The sequence below is a fragment of the Trachymyrmex cornetzi genome, unplaced genomic scaffold (assembly GCF_001594075.2).
Source record: "Trachymyrmex cornetzi isolate Tcor2-1 unplaced genomic scaffold, Tcor1.1 scaffold85, whole genome shotgun sequence".
Lineage (NCBI taxonomy): Eukaryota > Metazoa > Arthropoda > Insecta > Hymenoptera > Formicidae > Trachymyrmex > Trachymyrmex cornetzi.
The window spans coordinates 739,135-765,657 of record NW_017300191.1 but is presented as its reverse complement, the minus strand read 5'-3'; the positions used below and the strand labels follow the sequence as shown (position 1 = coordinate 765,657).

Sequence of the window (26,523 nt, the reverse complement as noted above, 5' to 3'; positions counted from 1 at the left end):
ATTTTATGAATCGCTTTCTATTTGATCTCTTTGCTTGCTTAACAATCTTATTAAAAGATTTTTCAAAGACTATTCAAAATATACTATATCGTGGCTATCTTGCAAAAATACTAAAATTAACAGAATACATATGTTCCACAAAATCCAATTATTGAGATATATAGCTTCACTTCCCCGATTTGCAAAAAAGCAAATAAATTGTATTAAAATATAAAAACATTTTTATGCTAAATTATAATGGAATACATAAGTTTTCATTAGTCACGAAAGATTTAAGAATGAAATAAATTAAATGATCTTATAATCTCTCACATATTATTCTCGATATTTAAATACTAGTTTGAATTATCAATTATCTTAAAATTTTTGTTTCTGGTTGTATGAAATTATCAGTCTCAATCAAGTATCAATGAATTTTGTGATTTATATTAATGTATCTTCGTCCTGATTTGGAAAGACCATCAATAAAGAATGCTGAGAAGTCGTTCTCTGACTTGAAGTTAATAGAGCGGTTTTCTCACCTCCGCTACCATTCATCGAGCAATCTGGAGAACTGCCATCGAAAGCTATGTAATTGGTGGTCGTGCTACTCGTAGATGGCATGTCATTTAGATCCGGTGAGGCCAAAGGCGGAGCTTGGCCTGGACGAGTATTAGTACCGTCCAATGATACGATCTGCATACTATATGACTCACGATATCCAGATGTACTAGATGTGTCTTCGTCCCAAGACACATCTGACACCTGAGGATGCACGTGGTGATGAAAGTAGTGACAATGATGGTGCTGATACGCCGCTCCATGGAAAGGCTGCTGATCTGCAGGCACGTTGGAGTTTTTGTCTCCGTCCGATTTGCGAATAGACTGACTTCGTCTGGAACGAATGGATGAGGAATTAGATGGAATGTTAGATGATAGCGGCGGATCCACTGCTGATGATGTCTGTTCTGTCGCTTTCGGTTGACTCGTTGGTTGTTCTATGAGGGCTGCATCCAACTGTTCCAACTTTGTCTGCGTCGTCTGAAAGATAATATTCTATGTCAGTAAAGTAGAATTTAATGTACTAAATAATCAATTAAATTATAATCAAAAGTAAAAATACGGTGATAATGAAAACTATCGAGAAGCTGTATGGGGAAAACTAAAAAATTCTATAATTCAATAATGATTGGAAACTTGAGACCGGGAACACTGAAAAAAACTTATGTAAATGTTATCACCTCAATGTGACTCTTTCGACTTTTTCTTAAGCGGAAGGTCTTCTTGCTTTGGCCCATAGAACGTTGTAAGCGAGGCTTGTCGGTACGTAATTCTCCGGAACTGTCTTCGGTCGGACTGCTTGGACTTAGCCGGCCCGTCACCGTCTCTCCTGGCGGGACAGTCGACGATCACACATGTCGCGTCTACCGTCTTATTCACGAATTCTACTCTACGATTCATCTACTCATGCTCCTTTTTCGAAGTGTATGATTCAAGATTGTTTTTGAAGTGCGTAGGAAATATTTTACAACCGCGTTCCGTGCTTGATGTAACGTGGCACTATGTACATCTCTAGTACAAAGTAAATTTTTTTAGGATTATAAATATATTCTATTTTATCGTTTTTTAATACATTCTTAGACGTGTGACTCTCGACAGAGATTAGACATTACATAGAAAATTAGGGGTGTATTCTTTATGGAATCGAGTGACATTTAGATCGATCGTTAATTCTGAAACAAAATATTTCAACTTTGATATTTAGAGAGAATGTGCCTCAATTTGAGAAATTGAAATGTTTCCATGCCCATAAAAACACGGATGAATATAAAAAGATCAGACATTGATTAGAAATGATTACTGTACAGAGAATGTTTTATATAGATTGACATATAATGATGGAGAGATTTTATTATACGTGTAGAATACGGTATTGCATGTAAGTTGCATGTTAAAAATCAGAATTAATATTTTTATAGAAAATGTTACAGTGTCTGTTATATGCATGCAAGATTGTATTTGCGAAACAAATTATTTTAATTCCGCTTCGGAAGTGACAACGTGAAAATACTGTGATATGCACATATTACATGTCTGTGCATCAGATACCAGAGGGAAAGATGTTTATGTCAGAGTTACATAACAAACTTCTTGCAAATTGATAGAGTTAATTAAATATAAAAAAGAAATGGAACAAAGTAGTCATTACATTATGTGTTAAACATAATATTTGAATGGTTCTATTCTTAAATTATTCTATTCATTCCAGAAATATAAGTTCTATTTTTTGGCAAAAATGTTAATGATGTAAATAATAGCAATACTGTTTTGGTTAATTGAATAAAACCTAGTGCAATACATAATTAGCTTTCGTCTTACTTTAATAAACTAATTAAAAGCGTAACTTATACAGTTTAATTAAAACTTTATCTGGAGACACGGTAGTGTTTCGGCACTAAGACATGGCATGAGACACTGACGTGCCTCAAATTTACGTTATGGGTTTTACTTCATGCAAAAGCTTAACTAAATCTGCAAAATCTAAACTACGAATTTATTTCTATTTAATGTAATTTCTAAGTAATTTCTCAAGTTTAATGTATTGATAAAAAATGATATTATATATGAAAATGATATATATAAAAATGATATTGTATATAATGATGTTATATATATACAAAATGAATAACCAAAATGCAACTAAAATAGATGTAACAAACAGAAGAAATATTTTCTACAATCTTGCATTTTTCTTGGAATTTTGTTTAAAGCTGTTTGTTTAATAAGAACGCGGTAATGTCATGTTATTAATGAAAAGTGGCTTATATTTGTGTGACATGTCGGTATTACTGCAGACGAATTAATAAAATTGTAATTCCAAGTTATATTTTTAATATAATGTATTTTTAAAGTCAAATTTTTGATCGATTAATTTGATCAAAGCTTTTAATTTTTGAGAATGAAGACTAAAGAAAAGTTTAGTCTTCTAGAATAAATCTCTGTAAATTTCTTCAATTCATTAATTTTTGCAGTAATATTCAGATATTGTATCAAGTTGGAAGAAGGAGATGAAGTCTTTCAAGGGACATGTTAATAAATATGTATATCGTGTATAAGCTAAAGCGGGGACAGGGATTTACCTGATGAGTTTCTAAACTCTACGGAAGAGACAAAGCGCAGCTTTGGCGCCTTTTGGTGAGGTAAGATAGAATGAAGCTTAACATGGTTACGTTCATCGCTAGTAGAAGATGATTGGAATCTATCTGAAACATGCCACATCGAACGTCTAATATGAGGGGAGGGATAACAAGTAAGACAGACCACGATATAGTAGTCATCGTTGATACGTTGTTCACGATCGTACATCGTGTCAATGTTGCACACTTCGAACCTGAGTCTTGGGAATATTGGTTAAGTGTAATTGATGCGATAAAGTGTAATGCCTTAAATGATTTTGCTGAAAATAAAGTCACCTGAATTTATAGCTTATGAGCGATTCATGAAATTTCATATAAAATTTTATGTTTCTCGATGCATTTTAAAATTATATGAGTAATAAAATGATATTGTATTTATATCCTGATCTCATAATCTTATAATCACGATTTTACTTGATAAAAATGGTAGATGGTGACGTAATGAGCATTCCAATTAGACAAAATATTATAATATTAACATACGCGTGACTAGTTACATAAATTGCTGTAACCTATACGATGTTGCTTCGATTAGAAAAAGTATATTAATCGATACTCTGTATTATAAGTGCCAGAGCAAGCAATAATAATGTATTTCAAAATGAAAGATTTTCATGATATCTGAAGAATTTATTCAAATCAATTGAATGTGTTCTTTGGACTAAGAAAACTGCTGGAATTGAGTGTGTCAATATGGAATTGTCGATACCGATAGATGTTGCCGTCGTGTTAATTAACTGCGAAAACAATTAATGACAGTTAGTAGTTTCGTGCTGTCGAGTAAAGGAAGAAAGCGACAGAACATCGAAGCAACTACGTAATAGAGAGTGACTACTCAACGATTAGTAGGGTACCAACTGTTGGACATTACCATTGTCTAAATACTGCTATGTAATAAGTTCCTTATGAGTTTGCGTATAAAACGTGATGACAGGAGACGATAATAGAATACCAGTGTTCTAAAAGAAAATACTGTGAAACAAGATTGCGTATTCTACAATTTTTATAAAGAACTTTTTATATTATTATACAATAATATTTTTATACAATTTTACTGATCTGATCTTTAATTTCTGTCATATTTTAATTACATTATAATTTGTTTAAATCACTATTTAATCTCGTTTCACGGTAAAAATGGATTAAGGAGGCAACAAGAAGTGGACGAAGACCGAGGGCGACGCAAGAAACAGGACGAGCGATCGATATGATCAAAATTACAAAAAAGTGTTAAGCGTGAGAGGGGCACACACCAGCAGGATATATATTATAGATCGTGTTAGAATTGATTGAGTTGTAGAATCGGTCCGCTTACCTCCGTTCCCTAGCTAGCAATGGAAGTAACGTAATGATCAATGTGTCAATAATACGACCAGAGAGAGAGAGAGAGAGAAAGAGAGAAAGAGAGAAAGTGAGAGAGAGAGAGAGAGAGAGAGAGAGAGAGAGGCGTAAACAACTTATTCCTTAAAACGACGCCTTAAATGATATACGACTAATTGAGAAATCTTTTCTCGATGATGTAGACGGCATTGCTATCATCCGAGACGAGAATTTTCGTTCTTAAACGAAAGGCGAACGACTAAATTCTTCAAGTTGCAAGCCTCGCTGTAAAGGGGAAAATAAAGTGAAGACAATTGCGTCATTATGCAAGAACAGCGTGAGAAACCACGAATGTAAAGGAAGAGATTCATCGCTGCTAAGAAAGAAAGTGAGACAGAGAGAAAAGGGAGAGATAGAGACTATTGGCAGTGGTCTATAGACAATGGCTCGATCCAACTGTGGTAGTGGTCAGCGATTCTTCGTACTGACTGCACGTACGATAATAATGAAACTTATGCGAGAGGCTTGCAGTCGCATCGATCGTAATCGATAATTTGGGACCTTCTTTATAGGGTTCTCGAAAGTGATGGAATACCTGTCGTTGACGGTGGCTGCTCGACACAAGTTTCCTCGATGACTGTGTCACTTGCTTCACGCAAGGTAGATCCACCGCTGGTGCTCGATACGGATCCTGCAATTGCAAAATATTATTAGGATTATGGAAAAAATACATGAAAAAAATCAAGAAAATAGCAGGCAGCAATAATGTATTATATTTATTGATGTATTTGTATTTTTAAAAAATCTAATTTGATTGTAGGTTTACCGTAATATCTATTATGATATTTTGGATATTATGATAATCGCTTATGATAAAAAGAACAAAAGATTGTTGTACCACCAATGCGAGTGCCGTTCAGCGGTGCTGTTACTTGAGTGGGATGCATTGTTTTAACAGTACTGCTCGTGTTGGATTGAGTCGAATGAGACTGCGATTGAACTGTGGAATGAGACACTGGTGTTTCAGCAGGCGTACGATTTATGTGAGCTCTCGATCCTAAATCACCAGTCAGAAGATCCATCAACAGAGATGGTCTCTGAGTACGCGGTTGGCCTTCGGTTATCGGATGCATATCCACCACGCTTCTCTTAGGTTCCGGTTGCATCTCATCTGTAAGTAGAAATTACAAAACATTTGATTAGAAAGATTGTTAGTTACTTTAAGTTTTAACATGAATATTTTAATTAATTAAGATTAAATACATGTTTGAATTTGCTATAAAATAATTGGAGTAAGTACGATAAAGATGAATATGAAAGACACGGAAAAAATATTTATACTGAAGTTTGTGAATGTGATTATTGAGTTTTTCAATGTTGATAAAATACTAACCGCATTTTCGATTCTCAATTTCCTGTTTTAGATTCTTTAATTCGTGAATAAGATCCATGAGCAGCGTGCCTCGCGATTTTGGTACAGTGGTACTACTTCCATTGATCTTCTCGCGTATAATGGTGTGCATATTTCGTTCGTGCTCGGATATCGGCGCTTGCCCGATTTTATAAACAATGAATGGAAGCATTTGAATGTATAAAGCTGTGCGGTGTGTCACAATAAATTCTATGAAATTCCAGAGATATGTGGAAGCTTCATTGCGCTTATTCAGAAGACGCATAGCACGTAGAATTACCCGCCACTCCGTTCTCAGCTCGGTTTCGAAACATATCGTCATTATTTTGAGCGCTGAAATCTCGGGTATTAGATATGAATTGTTCATAAAAACAACAAATACATTTTATACATAACGATAATTTTATATAAATCAAAAAAACAATATTATTTAAAGAAAAATTTACTCTCTTCATGTAAATCTTACCCAGAAAAGCAACTTGGTATAATGTTAATGATGTTTTCATTAGAGCCTTCGGATCTCTCGAGGTGAACGTTATACTACCGGTTCTTGTATCTGTCGGTGGTCTTTGCATCGTTAATGGTATCGGTTTTGCACCCGGCGGCCAAAGCGCGTTTAATACGGTCGTTAAAGCGAAAGAGATGTCCGATTGTTTCAGTTTTGGTACATCTGAAGAAATATCAATTTAAAATAACATTATATATTCGTAATGTTGTTTTTCCAAATTTTGCAATGCTCCTTTTTACCTTTTCTCCCAGTTCCGACGCGGAGAAACAATGGTATCAACAAGTTCAATAACGCATTTTCCGTGCGAGTTTGAGTAGCGAACATGTTTTGACCACCGAGAACATTTTCCAAGGAGTATCCCTCGCCAAAGGATATAACGTGTAGAGCAATCAAACGTAACACCGTCGAGCAAAAATGCGGAGGCGGAAGTGGAGCGGGCAGCTTGCTCATTAAAGCAGCTGTGGAAGCTGAAGTTAAATCTTCAGATAGATTGTCTCCAACAATTAAAGCCTGAAAAAATTAACGATCAATTAAAATTGAAATTTAATTAAATTAAAGTAGATTTGAATGATACATAGAAAAAACGGTTTTATTAAAACATCTAAAAATTTAACTAGATATAGATTTGAAAATAATTTTGTTCAATTATTCAAATAATTATGTAGGACGCTCAAACATAATTAACAATGCTACAAAAAGTTTTGACATTCTAACCAGCTTGAGAGTTCTATACATAATTATTTTATATGGTCCAACAAAGTTACTTTTAGATTTGCATATAGTTAAATTTTTTAATACTTTTAGTAAAATCATTTTTTTCTGTACAGGTGAAATAATTCTAATATCTACCTGACATGTAGTCAACAACGTCTTCAAATACTGAAAGTGCGCAATGTATGGACATTTCGACAGAGTTTCGTAAACCCCTTTCAAAAGATCACTTGCAGCAGCCCAATCGGTATTTCTTCTAATCGATGGTTTCTTGTGTATTTTACTGAAGGTTTTATCCAATCTTCTAAGAATTAGCGTTAACGCTGGTCTCATTTCATCGGCTGCCCACTCGGTTGAAGGAAGAATATCGTTCATGTATCGCTTGAGACCGCGGCAAGCCATAGTGATCGGATCGTATGGAGAAATTTTCAGAAGACTATGAGCGATATCAGCTAAGCGCTAAACAGTAAAAATTATTTTCGCTTTAAATTCTTTACATAAATTTCTTGTAATAGCAAATATATGATTATATAAAAAATAAAAATACAAAAAATTATGTTTGATAAAAATAAAGATTTAATAAAATATTGTTAATATTTCATTAAAATTAAATTTATTTCCTACAGATAAATTCAATATTGCAAATATATATCATGAAGATAATCGTTAATTTACCACATGACATTTTGAATCCAGTAATTCGATAGTTTTTCCGTCCTGTGACTTCCTATTAAGTTCTACTAAACGAACAGTACAACGAGCCACAAAGTCCCCAACCATATTTAACAAAGTATCGCGCGGTCTCCTGAACTCGTTTTTATGAAAATCCTCGTCTCGATCGTAAAAATTTCGAGTTTTCGAATGTTCTATATATTTCGTGTGAGTGTCTTCTTCGAAATCAAAACCAGGTGAATACGGGCCTTTGCCATAATTTCTTTGACTAGAACCTTTATGTTCAGGACTCAATTTTTGCGGGCCATTGTAATATCTGTGAGAATTAATGAGGTATTAATTTTGTATTAAGTTGCGTTTTGAAAAGAAGCGAACATTGTAAGAGAAGCAAGTGATGAATTTAATTCGTACTTTGTCAACGCTTCAGAATTGTTGACTAATGTTCTAACTGCAATAGCTAATTGATTTATTATCTCCTTTTCTGTTTTGCCTTCCTTATTGTACGTGGGTAATTGGATTTGCCGAACGTAGCACGGCAATATCGCTTCCAATATTGTCTGTAAAATATAACGTATGTTACACACTTGATAACATAGAAATTAAATTAGCGATATTATGTTGAACACCTTACCAGCATTTGTTGGCCTCTAATCGAGTCAGGTGCGTAAGCTATCACCATCACACAGAGAGATATACAGTCAAGCACGTCGACCATTTCGTTTTCGTCATGATAACAAAAATCTATCGCTTTCAAGGGCTTCTCCTCTTTCACTAATTCTCCTATATTAAGTGGATCCGGTGACGGAGTTTCCAAACTCATTAATAAGTTAAACAGGCACGTAGATGGAACCTTAATAAAATCACGATCAATATTATTTTCCAGAAATACTTATATATGTTTTTTTTTATTTATCAATAAAACAAACCTTATGAGCCTCGCCATGGACACTTTTAATATCCGTGTCCAATATGGTAGAAACACTGCCAAACATCTGTAGAATGAAGGGCTTACGATTCATGAGATAAAATTGTTTGACAGCGTACTCGACAGTGGTCGTCACGAGCTTATTTGTCTGATGCGTCGAGTATAGTTGCAGTAAGGTCGGCATGATTAGCAAGTAACCGTTCGTTGAGAAAATATTTTTGAAATTATGCGCAGCGTTTATGTAGGTCGCTACGACGTAGCGTAGAATGCAGGAATCCTCGCTATGAATAATCACAGCACCATTCAGAACGTTTAGAAAGAGATGAATATCACCGGAATATGCAAAATTGCCGGCCATGGCCTCAAACATGCGTGCGATCAATCTAACCCACATAAATTTATGCATCACATCCAACCCAAGAAGTTCCTAAAGTTGAAGAGAATTTATAGAAGAAAATTTATTTATAAAATACAATGTATTTTATTTTGAACAATTTAAACGTTTTAATATAAATCATTAGATCGAGAAGGTTTAAGTGTATATAAGAAAGAATTTAAATACATACTCTCCCAATTTCACCACCTTTGTACAGATCCAAGTCAGCTTCTAGCGCTTTTCGCGGAAACGACGGTAGCTTCATGAGTTCTTCGTGAAGAAACACAACTCTTTGCACTACCATGTCGACATTCTTCAAAATCGCCCAAGTCAACAGCACCTTTCCTATTTCTACGAATTTGTGCATTAATTCTTGCCGTTGCAACGCATTAAATGCATCCTCCTGCTTCATGTGAACGAGTTCGATTTGCGGGAATTGAGATCTCTTGAAAAAATAATAGTCTCTAACGTATGATGATGGATTGTGTATTTGATCTGAAAGTTGACGAAAAATTTTAGCAATATATTAACGGAATGGAATATTATTGCACAATGAAGATCGCTAAATGAAATAAGAACTCACGCGTCTTGTAATCCACGAGGAAATACTCGTGATGCTTTGATTCTTCGATACCAAAAAAGTCCAAGGATTCTCGAAGTATCTGACAAAATTGCGTGTCCTCTTGCACCGGAAATTGCGAGGGTATTTCTCCGGCATCAGGATCCTGCGGACCGTGAACGATAATTTTTTTTGCTGACGGAACGTTCGCTGTGAGTAAGATTGACGCATCGCATTGTTCCTTTCGTAGGATTTGCTTCAGATCTTTGAACATAATGCCGTGTACACTGTGCACCACCTGATATCAGCAAAAATCATTATTAGCAATTTTATATTAATGACTAAATAAATAAAAACGTGTAAAGAATAAAAACAGGTTTATGTTTTACCATCCACAGAATTGACAATGCGGTTCCAATCAATTTTTGGCCCTCCTCGTGTGGAGTACGCACGTAAAACATGACGTATCCAATAATGTAATTATAAAGCGCGAACGCAGCCTGTTGCGGTAACTTCGGCACAAATCTGATAAGATGTCTCAAAACCTTAAACATTAATTCTTGCTTCTCTCTCGTGAGACGTTCCAGTACGTATCGTAGAAACAGCGCGCTATCTTCCACCAAGCAACTCCAGATTACCTGATATAAAATAAATTAATATTATTAAATAACAAAACATGTAAAATTACAGCTTACACATTTATTTTGTTCGTGCCTGATATGCCACTTCGTACACCGCGTTTCCATCATCGGAGACTGCTGGATCATCCAGGAGATTAATAATTTGAACGATCGCTGAACACAGCGATGAAGGAAACAACGAAAGAGCCGATTGGCTATGATGAGTTTGAGTATTCCTTGGGACAGTCTCAGCTGCATCTTCATCTCCTACATTGCCTTTATTAAAAAAGGAGAGAAATATTGCAAGCAATGGATGTTCAGAAAGAAATGGGTTGTATACCTTCATCACCATGATCATCCCCTACTGGACTGGGCTCGTAAGCGGCTTGTACAGTAATTGGTATCGTCGTAATTAGAAAATTTTCTCTTTCTTCCCGTTTCTTGTCGTCCTGTGCCTGAAGAGCCCTCGTGATCAGTTCGGTCTGCTGCTTCTTCCGCGTTTTCGTTGCGGTTACTAGAGATCTCTAAATAAGAAGCGGCACAAATAGTCTATTAATTTACAGTATTTAAAGTATCTAAAAGAATTTGATCTGAAAATAATTTTGTTTTGCGCCATCAAAATAATTATATATAACGCTTAAATGTTGATGACAATACTACGAAAACTATTAATAGTTGAGCAAACAGTTTGAACGGTTAATATTAATATTTATTCACTTACATGATGTTCCTGATTAATCGTGACCTCCTCCACTTTTGTTTTGACCTGAGGCATCCAAGGTGGATCCACTACCGGCAAGGATTCTATTCCAATCTTCGGTGAAGGCAGAGTAAATTCTATTCCTGGCGGAGGTACTTTGAAAGTTAAATGAGCCGCCTCCTCCATCCGCGGCCACACTTGATATCGTAATTTCCACAGAACTTGAAATCGTAAAATGGCGTTTATGCGCACACTAGTGTTATTGTGCTGAAGGCCCTTATGCATCAAATCGCTGGCCTGGTTCGGTGCTCGCACGGCCGATACTATAAAAAGTGCCGCTGCTGATGCAGCGACTTCTTGATTGGATTCTAATAAGAGCTCCCAGGCGACAGGCAATACTTCCACGAATAAATCTTCCGTCATCACGACCGCCCCTTTGATTAAAGTAGCCAAAGGTGCATGAAAAGCGTCCTTTACTTGAGTCTTTATGTATTTCAAGACGGGCGGTGGCTCTCTATCTTGTTCAATATCATATTTCGTTGTAGTTCTTCTCAAGGATTCTTTGCCCCTTTCAGAGTCTTGCTCTGCGAGATCCTTCGAAGAATCCCTTTGAGTTAATCGACCAGATTGAGAACCATCCAAATTTTTTTCTATTCTGTAAAAATATTCATCAAATTAATATCAAGTGTAATTTAGAAAAAGATAATTATCTAAATCTTGATTAGAGATTTTTACAATTAAGTATCTGTGTGTATTGACAAAAGTATTTAGTGAATTAATAATATTCTATTAATTTTATACAGAATATTCATTTAATATTCAATAAGTTAAATATGTATTTAATTTACAAAATAATATCCATAGTAACATATTGAAAAAAAATCTGGGTTACTTGTACTTGCGTCCCACGCTGTCTTTCCTTCGAATAGGTGATACCTGCGTGCTAGTTTGATCAGATACTTTGCGGCTGCGTTTATCTTTCTTGTCATCCTTTTTATCAGAGTCAATGTCGAATAAACCCGTACCGTTTAGTACACCAAATTCTTCTCCATAGATTTTTCTCACCGACTTTATCAATCTACTACTAGCGCGCATTTGTCGGCGATGACAGAAAGGATGGCAGAAGTTCTGGTGGGAGCAATAAAAATTGAAGGAATTGGCAACCTGCACGAGCACCTTCATCCACGGGAAATTCTTATTAGTCTCGTCGGTTTCGTTGCTATCGCTTGGACTCTCCGGCGGCTGGTCGTCGCTGAGAATGCCCGGCGATTCATCGCCACTGACTTCGCCAGCGACACCAGGTTCAGACGTATCGCTTCTGTCAGACAGGGAGCTTACTTTCCTCTTGCTGTTAGATTGAATCGAATCTGTGCGTTTTACTGTATCTATAGATCGAAAATAATTTTATTAAAACGCATATGTAATTATCAATATTAATAAATATAAGATTAATTTCATAACAATATTAATCTACAATTTAAGAGAACAATTTATAGAAAAAATTAATTATGTTTATAGGGAATTATTAATATTCACATTAGCTTCGATTTTTATTTTAATGTTTTACTTACACGCCTCGCATTCCGTATCCTTGCCCTCCTTAGTATTGCGACGAAGTTTGAGGCTTCTCTTTTTAAACGAACCAGTTGTAGCAGTACTGCGACGAAGGAGGAACGGTCTATTTTGAGGTGCCTGCACCCTTTTTGCTTTCTCTTTCTCGATATTTTGGGTTTCTTCACCTTGAATTGTAACATTTGATTTGCTGCTTCCTTCAGACTCATTATCGGGTTCGTAGAGGACAAAACTGATTTTGCGCTCCGCTATGAAATAAATTTATATTTTTGCCTGTCAAATACTTCGTGGCCGTTTCCGAAAAACAAGGTGATTTTATTTCAAATTACGCGCCCCGTTAATTATATATCGTTCTTGACTAACCGACAACTTCGCGATCGCCAGCTATAGATTGAAGACTCTGCGCGGATGCCTGTGAATGGCCCATGGATGACAAAGCCACGCTCCACCGTCGATTCGCTTCTCGACTGTACATTCTTTCCCAAGGCGGGGGACGTTCTTTCGTTAACAGTTTACTCGATTTCGGCAAAGTTTGATAAGTCTCTCTGAGAAACGCCGTCACTTCCAACAGCAAAACGCAAGCGACGAGACGTAACGCGAAGGGACACTGGGATCCATAATTATTTATACTAGCTGAAAGTTAATCTTAATTATATTCTATCTGATTGCTGAATCGATATTCTCATATATTTTAAGCACAAGTGTTACCATCATCAAGAAAATCTTCTTCCTCATCTTCCATAATCAAATCTCTCTGTTTGGTCTCGTCAGATACTATGCTGGTTACCTGCTCCATGGTTTGCTTATCTTCAGCTAAAAACTCTTCCAAACGTGCTCCTATAGCCTGTTTTAATTACAATCTTATTTTTTATTTTATCACAAACTCTTTCGATGGAAAACAAATGTCTGTTGTTCAAAAATACCTCTGCCCATTGATAAAATAATTTTCCCGCCGTGCGTTGCAGTACATGAACGCGTCTAAGTGCTGTAGAGGCGTTTCGACTGTTTATCGGCACAGATGGTCGAAACATGGGGAAATTGTGCTTCATCCATGCGGGCCAGTGGCCCTTGTTGCACTGGTGTACCAAATGCGCGCATTCTAGTATCAAGCAGGCGCGAGATACTACCGGCGCGTATGGCTGTAATCGCATAGTTAAGTACATTTAATTTCTATTACATTTTACAAAAATATAAAGTATGAAAATATAAGTGTAATCATTACAAGATCTAGAAGCGACGCCATTAGATGAGGATCGGGAACTGAGCCTGGTTGGCAGGTCTCCAGAAGAAAGGAGAATCGTAACATTCCTTCAAATACCGCGAAGCGTGGTACTAATCTTCTCTCTTTCAGTACAACGAACTCGGATTCTCTACAAACCTCGCCGAGCTCCATAGAATTCTTTCGACTGAAATCTAATAGAAAACAGATGTGCATACTTGGATGGTGAATAAATGATAATTCGCGGTTTTGTAACAACAAAATAATTTATATGTAATCATATGTCCAAAGTGTCCCTCTTTTGTCAAAAAATATGTTAAATAAAATTTTTTTAATTTTCGGTGTATATATCTTTAAGATTGGCAATATTTGGGATTTTTATAAACATTTAATAATGATAAAAATATTTCTAATTGTCTTTACTTTATATATAAATAAAACTGCCAAATGTCCTCTTATTTAGAGGACATTTTTCTTATATGTTTCTAAAAATGACAACTGATTAGTTTCCCATACAAAAAATTAATTTCTGTGAAATGCAAGCATAAATAACTCTTACAGTTTCCGGGCGTTTCTTCCATGCTTTCTTTCTTTTTATTCTTTCCAAAACCGATTTTATTCAATTGATCTTCCATCCGACGTTTTGCCTTTTGCAGAGATATACCAACCCTAGGAAAAAATTTCAATATGTATACGTAATTTCTTTACTTCTTGACATAATGGGATAATTTATGTAGGCACGTAACAACGAATTAGTGTTTTAAATAAATTATTTACCCGCGACCGCTTCGCGATGCGCTGCGATGATGGCCGTAATGGAAGCTGGGCTGCCTAACAAAGCTACCGTCTGTAGGCGACTCGCTACTTTCATGGCTATCTGTAGAATCGGTCCGACTGTACTCCTTCCGGAACCAATTAACTAAAACCGATCGAAACGATTTAATATAATGGCTCACAGTGCTCCGCAAATGATACGTGCAATTCCTGCTGCTCACCGATACCACCAATTTGAAACCGCGTCGATTTCCGCGGTCCTAAAGAAGGCTCGCCTAGAATACCTAAATTACGTTCGCTCTGCCTGGGTGTCAACACATGATGTTTTTTACGCAGATTACCCAACGGGCTTTGACTAATCTTTATGTTTTCCTCGCTCAATTCCGTCTCGAGAAGACTCTGTAAATTCGATCCCGCCTACCCAGTTAACCCTTTTAATACTATACAGAATGACAGACAACAGTGTAATTATTTTGCAATTATTATTATTATTATATTTACAGCGCAAGTGGATGATGTGCTCCTTTTTTTAAAGAGGAACTTTCGTGTGCCTCTATCGTCAACGGTGTAACACGTGTCTCCCCCGATATCTGCATGTTCCTCTAAATCCGATTGATGAATATGTCTGTGAAATTAATATTAAATATGTAGAAGGACCCTATAATAGAATTCTTAAAAAGCATTTATTCACTTCTCAAATAATATTTTCTAACAAAATCACTTACAATTAGCTATTATTATTAATCCGAGAATAACCACTTGGAATGTTTTCACATCTTAGCGACAAAATGTGAATTGTAAAGTGGAATTGTATTTTTTTACATTTTCTTTTTTTTTATAACTACTTTTTACAAATCTTTAAATATACATTTTCAATAAAATTTGGAATAAAAAAAGTTATGTTAATCAAAATCTTTGTTTTAACAATACTGTCATAATAACTTAATTTGCTTATTCCATTTATAATGTTTGGTTTTTACTTTTTCTAGAAAATTGTGTGATTAAATCCATATTCATAATGTTCTCAAATACTAATAAATCGGAAAACAATTAATAACATATAATATATTATAATAGTGATTTTAATGAAGGTATAAAGATACCTCAATCGTTTGTATTAAAAAATCAGACGATTATTCCTCAGTTAGAATGTTCATATTTATTCACATACCTTATGACACGTGTTGTCTGCATATTGCTGTTACATCGTTTATTCGGTCGATCAGCGGAATCCAGGATTCCACTTAGAGCGACTCGTCGGAAAATACCACCGTGCGCCTCCTTGACGTACGTCATCAACTGTCGCACATCACAATAGAGGCTGATGTTCTCTTGAGCCTTTAGCTGCTTTGTAGAACCGATGAGACGCGTCACCAAGACCTTAAAGACGCAGGATATGATCTGCCCTTCGATACCGCGTGCTCCATAACCGCCGGTATTGTACGACGTCGCGACGCCGCTTGCTGTTGCGACGTTCCCGCCGCTTGCACCCGAAGTACCGACTCCACTTCCGCCGGTTCCGGAACCGATCATGCCGGCACCGAAGTTCGTCGCGTATCCACTTTGGGATGCCACGTCAGGTGATTTTCCCGACATTCTCTTCTGATCTAAGAAAATGATAAAGAACATGTCTTCTTTATATTAATAACAATAAATCAATTTTTCTTTATACAGGATAAAATGATCTTTAAGTTAGTCTTTAAATTCTTTGGAGCGGAATTTCGCACCAAAGAGTAAAAATTGAGCCAGTCTTGAAAAAGAGTGGCTCAATTTTCAATCTTTGCGAGTGAAATTTCACTTTTCAAAGTGAGATTTACTCTGAAGTTTTAGAGAGTAAGTATAATAGAGTTTAATTGAAAAAATATATATATATTCGTATTTAATTTACTCACTAAGCGGCGATAGCAATGAACTCGGATCAACGCAATATCCGACATATGCGTGAAAGAAGTCCAAGATTTCCGTCAACGGTTGCTCTCGTATCATAGTTCGTAAGAATCTCGAGAATTGACGGGAACTCGCGCGATGCAGTTTTGTCAGGATAGTTTGACCTTGGGAGCGACAAATATCAGCCTGAGCCCCACGTACTCCGTCCAAGCAACCGTGTGGGCAGCCTAAATGCCTCAATACTCTGATCACACAATTCATGAGGAGGTTGTGAGCAGTCGGATTGCTCTTACTAGAATCGTACCCATGTTCCTGATGTAATTCTGTTGGTGAATCCTGTTTTTTTCCTGTTTCCGACTTATTGTCGATTCCTGTACCAGATCCTGGCAGAAATAAAATTGACTTCGAAGTGAACGTAATTATATAATAAGTTATTATTATTAATAATTCTCTTACTTTATCTTTATCTTGTAAGTATAGGAATTCAATTTAATACTGAATAGTAGTAATTAATTATTTATTTTGAGTATTAAAATTACTTATTTTAATACTGAACAACAGTGTTTTTAATACTCCAAATATTCATTACTTTCCAGTGTTAAATTTCTTTAAAGAAAGAATAGGAAAAACAGAAATTATTTAAAAATATAAAATTGTTATTTAAAATACTACCACATTCCAAATAATGTATAATTATTTTAATTAATTTAATTTGCCTGCATTACTGCCGATGGCTTCCTCTCGAAGGCAATGCTTCATCACTCCCATATCCATTAAAAGTTCTATCAAGTTCAGTATAATCTCGCAAACTCGTGGTGTGCAAGAGGTATTATCTCGCAAAGCAACGAAATGTATCGCCTAGACAATAAAAAGCGTGTGTATTTTATTTATACAGAATTGAGAAAATGCAATATTATATGTATTTTTTAATTACCTTCAAGACGATTTGAAGATCGACATCACCTTCTTTGGTAATGTAACACGAGGAGCCTGGAGCTTCTGGTATTTCGTCGCTCATATAAGTGATATTAGAATCCGTTTGGGACCTCGTGAGACTCGGTTTCCTCTCAGAACACAAACGACCACCTTGAACGCTGATGACATCCAGTTGACTGTCGATAGATCCCTGAAGAGAAAATAAGAGGCTTAAAGAAAAATTAACAACAATCACACTATTAATTAAATTGTATCTTGCATACAAGTGGGAAAAAAGAAGAAATAAATTTAAAGATACTCTTCTGACTTTATCATGCGATCGTACTTTGCAGAAAATCGCAGGTTTCTTTACCTGACGCTTCATGTAATCGGGGGATGGGGTTGGCGTGTGTTCCGTGACGGTGATAATAGGGTTCGGCACGGTGTAAGACTGACTATAAAACTGACTCTGCTTTCTCTCGATGCGAGTATCGCCGACGTACCTATAAAACAGTGTAGATCAGAAGTCTAATTCGACAGTGTTTCAAATATCCTCATGCCACTTGCCAATGTGAGCCCTAGTCAAGCACTACGGTCTCGTCTTTATGATTTCGATCTACGATCGTGCGCCTGTTATTCACATGCACGATGAATTAATTTTTCGTATCAACGTTGCCCATACAATCATCTCAATCTTACAAATTGAAAGGCATTACATAATTAAAACAAAAAATATATTTCGGTAATTTTAAATATATAAAGAAAAAAAGAAAGTTTTAGTTATAGTTTAGTTATAGAAGTTTAGTTAATAGAAATAGTTATAGAAAAAGAAATTAAACTGTAAAATTCGTATTGAATAAATATTAAAGTTAATTTAATTTTTAAAAGATGGATTAAAATTATCTGTTTTTATTTTTTGTAATATTTAAGAAAAATTTTTTAATGTTAAAATATCATATATTTTAAATTGTTATATCAATTTATTTAAAATAAAACAGATTAGATGAGATTTGTTTATTAAGAAACTAAAATATATATCCTCATAACAACAATTTTTAATTAAAAGATTAAAGGGCAACGTTATTTAACTTCTGATGTTTCTCATGCATAAATATGTAAAATACTAGGATGTTTCTACAATGTTATCATCTGATCTGATTTATATCTATTAGGATTATGCTGGAATACAAAATAATATATTATAAAAGAAAATAAGGTGAAATTTATTAATTTTAATAATGGATTTCAATTGGTGCATGATATACTTTTATTGTGATGTAAAATATAAATAATATATATATATATATATATGTTTTGCATTTACTTGTACATGAATGCGTTTAAACGCCATTTAAAAAATTTAAAAATAAACTTAATGACAAAATGATGAAATGTATACCTTCCTGCATCGCTGAACTAAATTCACTTGAAACATCTTGTTTATTTTCATCCCTTTATATATATATATATATATTTAAATGTTATAAAGTAATATAATTAAAATAGAAGTATCATAAGTCATTAATTTTAAGAATTAAGAAATTATTATCTCCACATATAAATATTAAAAAGATAGAATGAGAGAGAATAAGAAAGGGGACAATTTTGTGTACAGAATTAACAAAATATAAATTAACATCAAAAAATCAATTAATCAAAATTATCACATAACAAAAATAATTACTAAAAAATTACTTAGATTTGCCAGTGATATACGGAGCGGGTTTAGTGATGTGCCTCATGTGCCTTCGTGGATTCTTGCCGATGACCCGATACTGATTTTCAATTATTAAGGGATAAAAGTGCGCCCTACCGAAAGCAGAAAGCTCGTAAAAAAAGCGTGTGAACCGAAGCTGCAGTACGGACGTTCCTCCGAATGACGTTGATGACTTACCCTCCCGCGGTCAGCTCGTTAATCAAGCAGCTGAGCACGAGTTCGGGGTGAAAGGGCGAACGAGAGAGAGAAAAGAGACACACACAGAGAAAGACCATTACGCACAAGTATTACGATAGGCTTATCGTTATTTAAGCGCTGAATTAATTGTCGGAGAATATGAGATCTATATTCTTGAACCATACATCAGGCTAATCACATCTAGCTTCCAATACGTATAGCATAAATCACTTTAATCAAGATACATCGTTACTATTTTTAACGAAAAAATTTATATTATACTGCGTTTAACTCTAAAAAATTTATACTATAAATCGGGAGAATTATAATTGAATCTAAATATAGTATTATCCACCCGATTTATGGTCAAAAACATCTTTCAAGATCGTCAATGTTGGATAAAACTTTCTTAAATTTTATATTCAATTTTATGTTTTTAATAATTTGATTGCAAAAATAAATTAAAGTTAATATAAAAATAGCAAGAAAAATTTTTGGATATACTTATATACATATATAAGTATATATGTTGTTTATTATTCAACATTGGATTCTTTTCTATACCCGTAAAAAATTCTTGCTCTAAACGTTTATCTCTTATTGCACACAGTCTAAACACAACTACGTCCTTCTTGGCTATTATTATTATCACATAATTAAGATATAAATATAATATTGTAACTTCTTAAACTAGACTATAAAAATATGTTTACACTTAAAAATACTCGTTATATAATCGCCTTTTTACTGAGAACTGAAAACGCGAAATTCTACAAAACTGTATTATTTGTAGTAAATTAAAGAAGTAATTCAATACGAAAATTATGTAAGATAGAACAACGGTAAAACGCGCGTATTTATGTGTGAATGAAGAAGATTGAAAATTAAAGAAAAAAAATCACGTATTGAATATTAAAGTTCTCTATTGTTTTCTTTTTCGAGTAAAGCTAGCAGCACCTACCTTAAACTTGGCATACTCTTTCCTTTAATTAAATTTGTAGGATGCTTCATGTAATCAATGTCTTTTGCTTCAAAAATCTTTGAACTAGCCGAAGTTGGTCTAGTCGCAGCCAAATGATCTTCTCCAGTATCAAGACTTGTATGACGTTCCTAAGAGAGTCAGTTGTTAAAGTAAATATTAGAATACTATTTTAACAGATTTTTTAACTTCTAGGATTTAAAAAGATAGTTAAAAAATATTACAAAATCTAATAAATTTACGGATGGATTTGATTATATTTTATATAAAATTTTTATAGATATTTTAGCAAAATCGTTTTCTTCATGTTCTTATCTTATAATTATTATCAAACAATTAAAACATTCAATTATTTACCTGCTCGAACAACATCTTGGGTTCTTCTTGGCCAATTTTCTCAAGTGCCTTCTCTGATTTCGAGAGAAGTTTTGTTTCTACAAAGGCCTTGAGATCGGCTATCTTCATGCGCTTTTTCGTCTTCTCACTGGCGCGTCTGGTATGTCTCGATTCGCTTTCATGGGCTTCGTATATAATTCTGAAAATGTGACCAAGTCTACACAGCAGAAAAAAAGAATCTTGTCTTGACATAAAAATTATCACGAATACATACCCGCTGTTAAAGAGGCATCGCGTGTGTCGGGTATCTCTATGAAATCCTTCATTACATCCTTCTTCTTACTCTCGGGACTCTGATAAATCGAGACTTCGATTTTCGGAATAGGCAAGGAGTTGCTCCGGCGACGCGGCATTTGCTGCACTGAGGTTTCTTCGTTAATTCTTCGTAGCCTACGATACATATCAAGAATCATATATTTATTCAAATAATTGCATTTCAACATAATTGCATTTTTTTAGATTTTTATTTTTAGGTATATTGGAATTATTTTAATATAGCGGTATCTAAAAAAAGAGAGACATTAACTTAAAAGACTGTCATTTTATTGTCTTCATCTATATTTTTATATTTGTCAAAATCATTCTTATATTTTTATATATTAATATTTTGTGTCAAAACAATCAGTATATCATATGTTAATTTTTGACAAAGTAACGTTGATTTTAATTCGTACGAAATAACTAACCGATAATAGAAAAATTGAAGAGCCCAGTGAACACCTTCCTCCTGCCATTGAGGCACGAACAGACATCTCAAAGTAGCTACATCTAAAAAGGTTGCCGCACGAACGTCTGAATCCACGATTGTAGAGCCTGTAGTATGCTCGGTTGCATCAGCAGATTGACGTTGTACTGAGAAACTTCCGCGCGTTTTCGAAGTCTCCTGCGTTTCTTTCTCTGTTTTCGAAATTTTCTCCTCTTTCTCTTTGTCCATTCCTCTAATCAGGAAGACGTTTAGAGACAAAAGTGTATTTTTAATAATCAAATTCAGTTTAATGATCAAATGTGAATGTTATAGTTATGAAACTTAACTGACCCGGTTTTCGTAGCTTTTTTATGGTACTGTTTGCACGTGTCCAATCCAGAAATTGCTGCGACCTGTTCTATTGTAAACTGTTCTATCGTAGATCTCGAGGAGGTTGTCCTGCCCATCGCGACATGAAAGATACTAGCTTCGCCCTGTGGTAGCCACAAAAATATTATTTGCTCTGCGCTTAATCTCGAAATATTACCTCGTGTAACTCACTGCGAATATGGTAGAAACTTCTTTTACCCCATCGAGCATTCTCTCCGATTCACTCAAAGATGGTAATCTGAATATTACCTAGCGAATAAAATATATATCATTTGTTGAATAATTTTCAATTAATGTTCATCACAATAATAAATTTACCACGTGCTCGTCTTCTGCACCAGAGCTTTCTTCAGGAATCGTTTCCGGGAAAACCGTATCTTTTGGCGAGGACAGCCAAGTACCCTGTTGCTGCTGTTATTTTTATAAAATTACTTTTCGTTTACAATTACAGAACTTTTTTTATAACATTTATCTTATTGGATTGCAAACTTACATCTTCGTCAACTGATTTTGAAGGCGGCGGAGCGCTTTGTTCTGAAGTCGATTGGCTAGGTGGACTTTCGACATCTAAACAATTATATTCAATTAAAGAGAAAGGTGACAAAATAAATTAAAAGTAAAGTAAAAATTAAATATAATATTCAGTAAACAATATTATTAAATATTAATAAATATCTTGGGTCTGTTCGTTTTAGTTGAACATATTTTGCATAGCTCATCTTTCCTTCTTTTTTGTTCGCGTTAGAGGAAAAAAAGGAAAAAGATGAACCGTGCAAGAAGTCCAGTTAAAAAGAACAGGTCTCTTATTATATAATTTATAATAAGAGACACACACTATACGAATATATAGAATTCTGTTTAATTAATCAAAGTGCGACTCACTTCCTCCAACAAAAACATCATCCGACAACATATGATGCTTGGCGGATTTGAAGGATTGGCTCCAATAAATGCGCGGTTTAGCACGACAATGTGCTGTGAAACAAGGTGTATCCGGATGACGGCATTCGTACATGGCGGACCATATTTTTAGGCCGTTTTCTAATCGTAAATTCGTCTTGAAGTCAATGTCCTTTAGATGATTGCACAGAGGTGCAAATAGATAGATGAAAAGCTAGAAAGAAGGGATGTATCATTTTTGCAATCTAAGTTCTATTATAAATCACGTATAAAAGCAAAATTTCAGTAACTTACAGTCATGGTAGGTATCGGAAACAAGTAGAAAAAAGGATTTGACGGATCAGCCTCGTTCTCCGCGCATTCTTCAGCTGAATCCAAAAGTATCCAGTGAAGAATGTAAAGAAGAGTCGTTTCCATCGTGCCGAGAGTCTGAAAGTCTTTCCTAAAAGATTAACGGCGACAAATTATTGCGCGAAAAATCAAGGAATAGTTTGGAGATTGTATGCTACTAACAAGTGTGGCTCACCTATTGTGCATGAGACTAGCCGTAGCATGGAGAACGTAAGGAAGAGCGGCTTGAATCAAACGCCAACGTGGCACGTTTCTCAATATCTCGCTCAACGAGGGTGTCAAATCATTATGAAGATCCTGCACTAGAACCCTTTCAAGGCACTATAAATGAAAAAAATGCTTTGAAGGAACTTTAGCATTTTTTAAACTCATCGATTAGTTATGTGTTTGATATGTAATACTAATATTTTTTACATCTTCATGAAAATGTAAATTAACAATTATAATTAATAACTGATTATTACACACATTTTTCATAATTTTTAGAAAATACATATACTAACCGTGCACGCTTCCTTCATTTCCTATGCGAGCATTTTGGGAATAAATAAGCCATATTAATTAAAAAATGACGAAACTAACACGAAATAATTTAATATATTATTAACAGAACGAATAAATTAAAACAGTAATTTTTGTAACAAGTGTCACTAAGTGTAATATATTAATGTACTTAATAAATAATAAATATGTAACTATATTATACAAATTACTTAATTATGATGCAGATATTGATATAGACATATTTAGTGTTAGAACAATGTATGTGTACTGACTTTTAATACAACGACGTAAATATTATTATGAATTTTTTTAATAATTTTGAAGCCTCAACCTAGATTAAAATCAAATAGTGATATATTCTTTTTAACGTTAAAGATACAATTAAATTTGATTTCATTATATTGTGATTTCATTTTAGATTGGTGATCAAGAAATAATGTACATTTATACTCTTTTTGTCTGATTTCAAGAGGAGAACAAACATACGAGAAATGCAAAAATCACAGAATATAATACATTAAACACAGAAAGCAGTTTTATGTGTAAGCTCACAGGCAGATATTAAACGCCAACTTACATGATGGCCTGGCGCGCGTTGACAGAACTGCAGGTAACGTTTGGAGGCGGCCGCGTGGAGAGGATATTTTGTGTTAGTGCGAGTAAAGCAAGTATTGCATAACGACTGACAGGTAAAAACAATCAACTGTATGCATTGTAATCTCCAATTGCTCTCACATAAAATCCGTAAAACATGTAGGAATCAATATATCGTTCTTAAAGTTTAACACAAATTAACTCTACTGGTCTGTTCGGATCCAATTGACTCAAAATACAATTTATTTTTCTAATGTTTTATTTAAAAACATGTTTCTCTCTCTCTCTCTATATATATATATATATAATAGATGACGATTTATTCTGTTAATAATGAGATATGTTTTCGTCCAAACTTTTAACGTAGTAAATTTGAATAGACCAACAGAATTAAAGATACGGGATAGCTAGGAAAAGAATATGTCCATCAAGTATATACAAGAAATTATGCATTTCTTTAATTTAAAAAGAAGGAATTAATGCAATTTATAATGTACATCATAAACCCTGAAATCTTCCATGGGTTTATTATCTGTAAATAGCTTCGTAAATATATGTACATGATGAAGAGCAAAATATATAAAACAATGAATTATATTTTACGTTGTTTTTAAAAGAATGATAAGCGTTGTAACGATGTGCTACGTACACTAAGAAAAATATTCAAAATTTCAATAAATATTTATTTGAATAGTGTCAATTAAATATTTACTTACAATAAATGAATATTTATTTAATAAAAAGAAATGACAGTTAAATCAAATTAATGATTCTCTTACTAAATAAATATATTTTTATGTTTAGAGAATATTAATTGGCATTATTTGAACAAAAAATCAAATTAATAATTCTCGTACTAAATAAATATATCTTCATGTTAAGTAAATATTAGTTGGCACTATTCAAATAAACGATTTATTAAAGTTTAGTATTTATCTTTTTTCAGTATAACAATTTGTATAAAACATTGTCATCCAAAATATATTGAAAACACGAAATAGAATAAATTCACGTTGGTAGACATGTGAAGCAGGCTCTGAACAAGAAGCATACAACTATTTCGGCAGAGACGATTAAGAAAAGCAGAAACCGGAAGAAATGGAAGTTCTTTCGTATAATAGAGTAAAAGCGGTTTTATATTCACAAAAATATCCGCCTAATCGATGTCTTAGAATCGATAATATTGGAAACATATTGGCGACTATATTAACATCGAGAAGAAACGATCGCGAATAGTTTGCGTATTTAACTAATTATTTTGACTTTGTTAGTCGCAGTATTGAATTTTCACGTTTTATAATTATGATTTAAATCTCTTTAATAATAGAACAATTTTCATTTCTTTCTCTTACAGTCTAAGAAATATTTAGAATATTGCGTCAATTGTTACCATGCAAGATGCTTCGTGAAGTTTTCCTAGCTTAGCTCGAATGAATGGCCTGAAAAATAGATTAGAAGCTTAATTTAAAATAAATACGAGCACGTCATTATTTTCTTGTAAAGTAATAAAAAATTGAGTCAGCTGACCTTATAAGACGCCAAAGGAACATTTGAACCGGGATAGGCAAAGGATACTCTTGCGTTCCCCCGTCTACGGATCGCCGTTTATCCATGATTGCTCCAAATATTACTAAAATGTTTTAATATCGCGTATGAAGAGTAACTTAATTAATCGAGCGCGAGCGTGGTAATAATTAGAGTACAACTGTTGGTGCTGCCATCGCTACCACGTGTCTTACCCCGCAGAACAGATCCTTCCAACTTGAACCGCTTATACGCCTACGTCTTGCACACACCCTTTATAGAGTCAACAACACTCCATCAGCCAGAGTGGATCAATCCCCGATTGGGGAACGTCGGAGTCGTACTCATGCAAGAATCGAGAGTAAAAATAAAAACAATCTCGTCTTCCTATACAAAATTCACATGCTCTTCTCTCTCTTATGAATAAAATTCATTTCACGCCACTAAAAGTGCCGATTATCGCGCAATATTATCGTCGCGTGTTGGACGTAGCCGTCGGAAAACGCCGACGCCGGGCATGACGTTGTTGAAGGGTAGCGCCGCACCGAGAAGAGAGAGTATCACGTGCCACTCGGCCTAGTAACACACTTCCGTCATTCCCTGTGGATGCCCTGCGCGACACGGGTATGCACCCCGGCACCGGGATAGCGTGTAACTGAAGGGACGTGGTCTATGCGCCCACACGTCCTCGCGGAAAGGATGGTGAATGCGCGTGCGACTCTCGGAAAATCTAATGCGCCGGTCGTTTCATCGATCAGCCCAGGAATCTGCTGCTGGACCACCCCTACGGGAGGCAAACCACCCCTCGCAGCGCGCCGCGTTGTACCGCGCCGCGCCACGTTCCCATCAACCTATTTACCCACCTAGTCCATCTAGCCATTTACTCGAGCAGCACCTGATATAACGATGGGCGAGGCCATCTTCCTTGCGTGGAGCAATGACTGGCGAAGAACGCGCAATT

The 26,523-nt window shown here is 34.8% G+C and overlaps 1 protein-coding gene across 9 annotated transcripts; it reads right to left on the bottom strand.

The window, feature by feature from the left end:
- Positions 1–373: 373 nt before the first annotated feature.
- Positions 374–25,964, bottom strand: unc80 (unc80, NALCN channel complex subunit). Of its 9 annotated transcripts, none has more exons than XM_018519877.1 (51): positions 25,778–25,964; positions 25,566–25,668; positions 25,429–25,477; positions 24,022–24,048; positions 23,444–23,464; positions 23,116–23,261; positions 22,884–23,031; positions 22,572–22,803; positions 22,183–22,256; positions 22,008–22,100; positions 21,861–21,938; positions 21,651–21,793; positions 21,301–21,552; positions 20,829–21,004; positions 20,576–20,739; positions 20,201–20,349; positions 19,240–19,269; positions 17,719–17,848; positions 17,365–17,556; positions 17,147–17,288; positions 16,436–16,813; positions 15,715–16,150; positions 15,045–15,168; positions 14,765–14,960; positions 14,547–14,688; positions 14,329–14,438; positions 13,773–13,963; positions 13,474–13,689; positions 13,259–13,394; positions 12,914–13,183; positions 12,550–12,798; positions 11,871–12,363; positions 11,000–11,633; positions 10,619–10,802; positions 10,373–10,554; positions 10,048–10,296; positions 9,683–9,956; positions 9,290–9,594; positions 8,725–9,150; positions 8,430–8,648; positions 8,210–8,355; positions 7,802–8,114; positions 7,265–7,585; positions 6,655–6,925; positions 6,374–6,577; positions 5,890–6,240; positions 5,395–5,667; positions 5,092–5,187; positions 3,120–3,242; positions 1,221–1,369; positions 374–1,020 (listed from the first exon to the last, which is right to left on the bottom strand). In XM_018519877.1, exons 2-51 carry the CDS (start codon positions 25,649–25,651, stop codon positions 424–426), a joined length of 10,590 nt encoding a protein of 3,529 aa, XP_018375379.1. In that variant the 5' UTR covers positions 25,652–25,668; positions 25,778–25,964; the 3' UTR covers positions 374–423. The 9 variants fall into 9 exon arrangements, with proteins under 9 accessions (XP_018375379.1, XP_018375380.1, XP_018375382.1 ...); XM_018519878.1 differs by having other exon boundaries at positions 22,008–22,097; XM_018519882.1 differs by lacking the exon at positions 3,120–3,242 and adding an exon at positions 4,492–4,504 and having other exon boundaries at positions 942–1,020.
- Positions 25,965–26,523: the final 559 nt, after the last annotated feature.

Excerpts from the sequence above, each read along its gene's own strand:
- unc80 (XM_018519877.1), bottom strand. The coding sequence starts at position 25,651 with ATGGATAAACGGCGATCCGTAGACGGGGGAACGCAAGAGTATCCTTTG. Across the intron at positions 21,794-21,860 it reads AAGTTTCTACCATATTCGCA|GGCGAAGCTAGTATCTTTCA; the intron begins GTGAGTTACACG and ends TGGCTACCACAG. Across the intron at positions 17,557-17,718 it reads CCGATTACATGAAGCGTCAG|GGATCTATCGACAGTCAACT; the intron begins GTAAAGAAACCT and ends TTTTCTCTTCAG.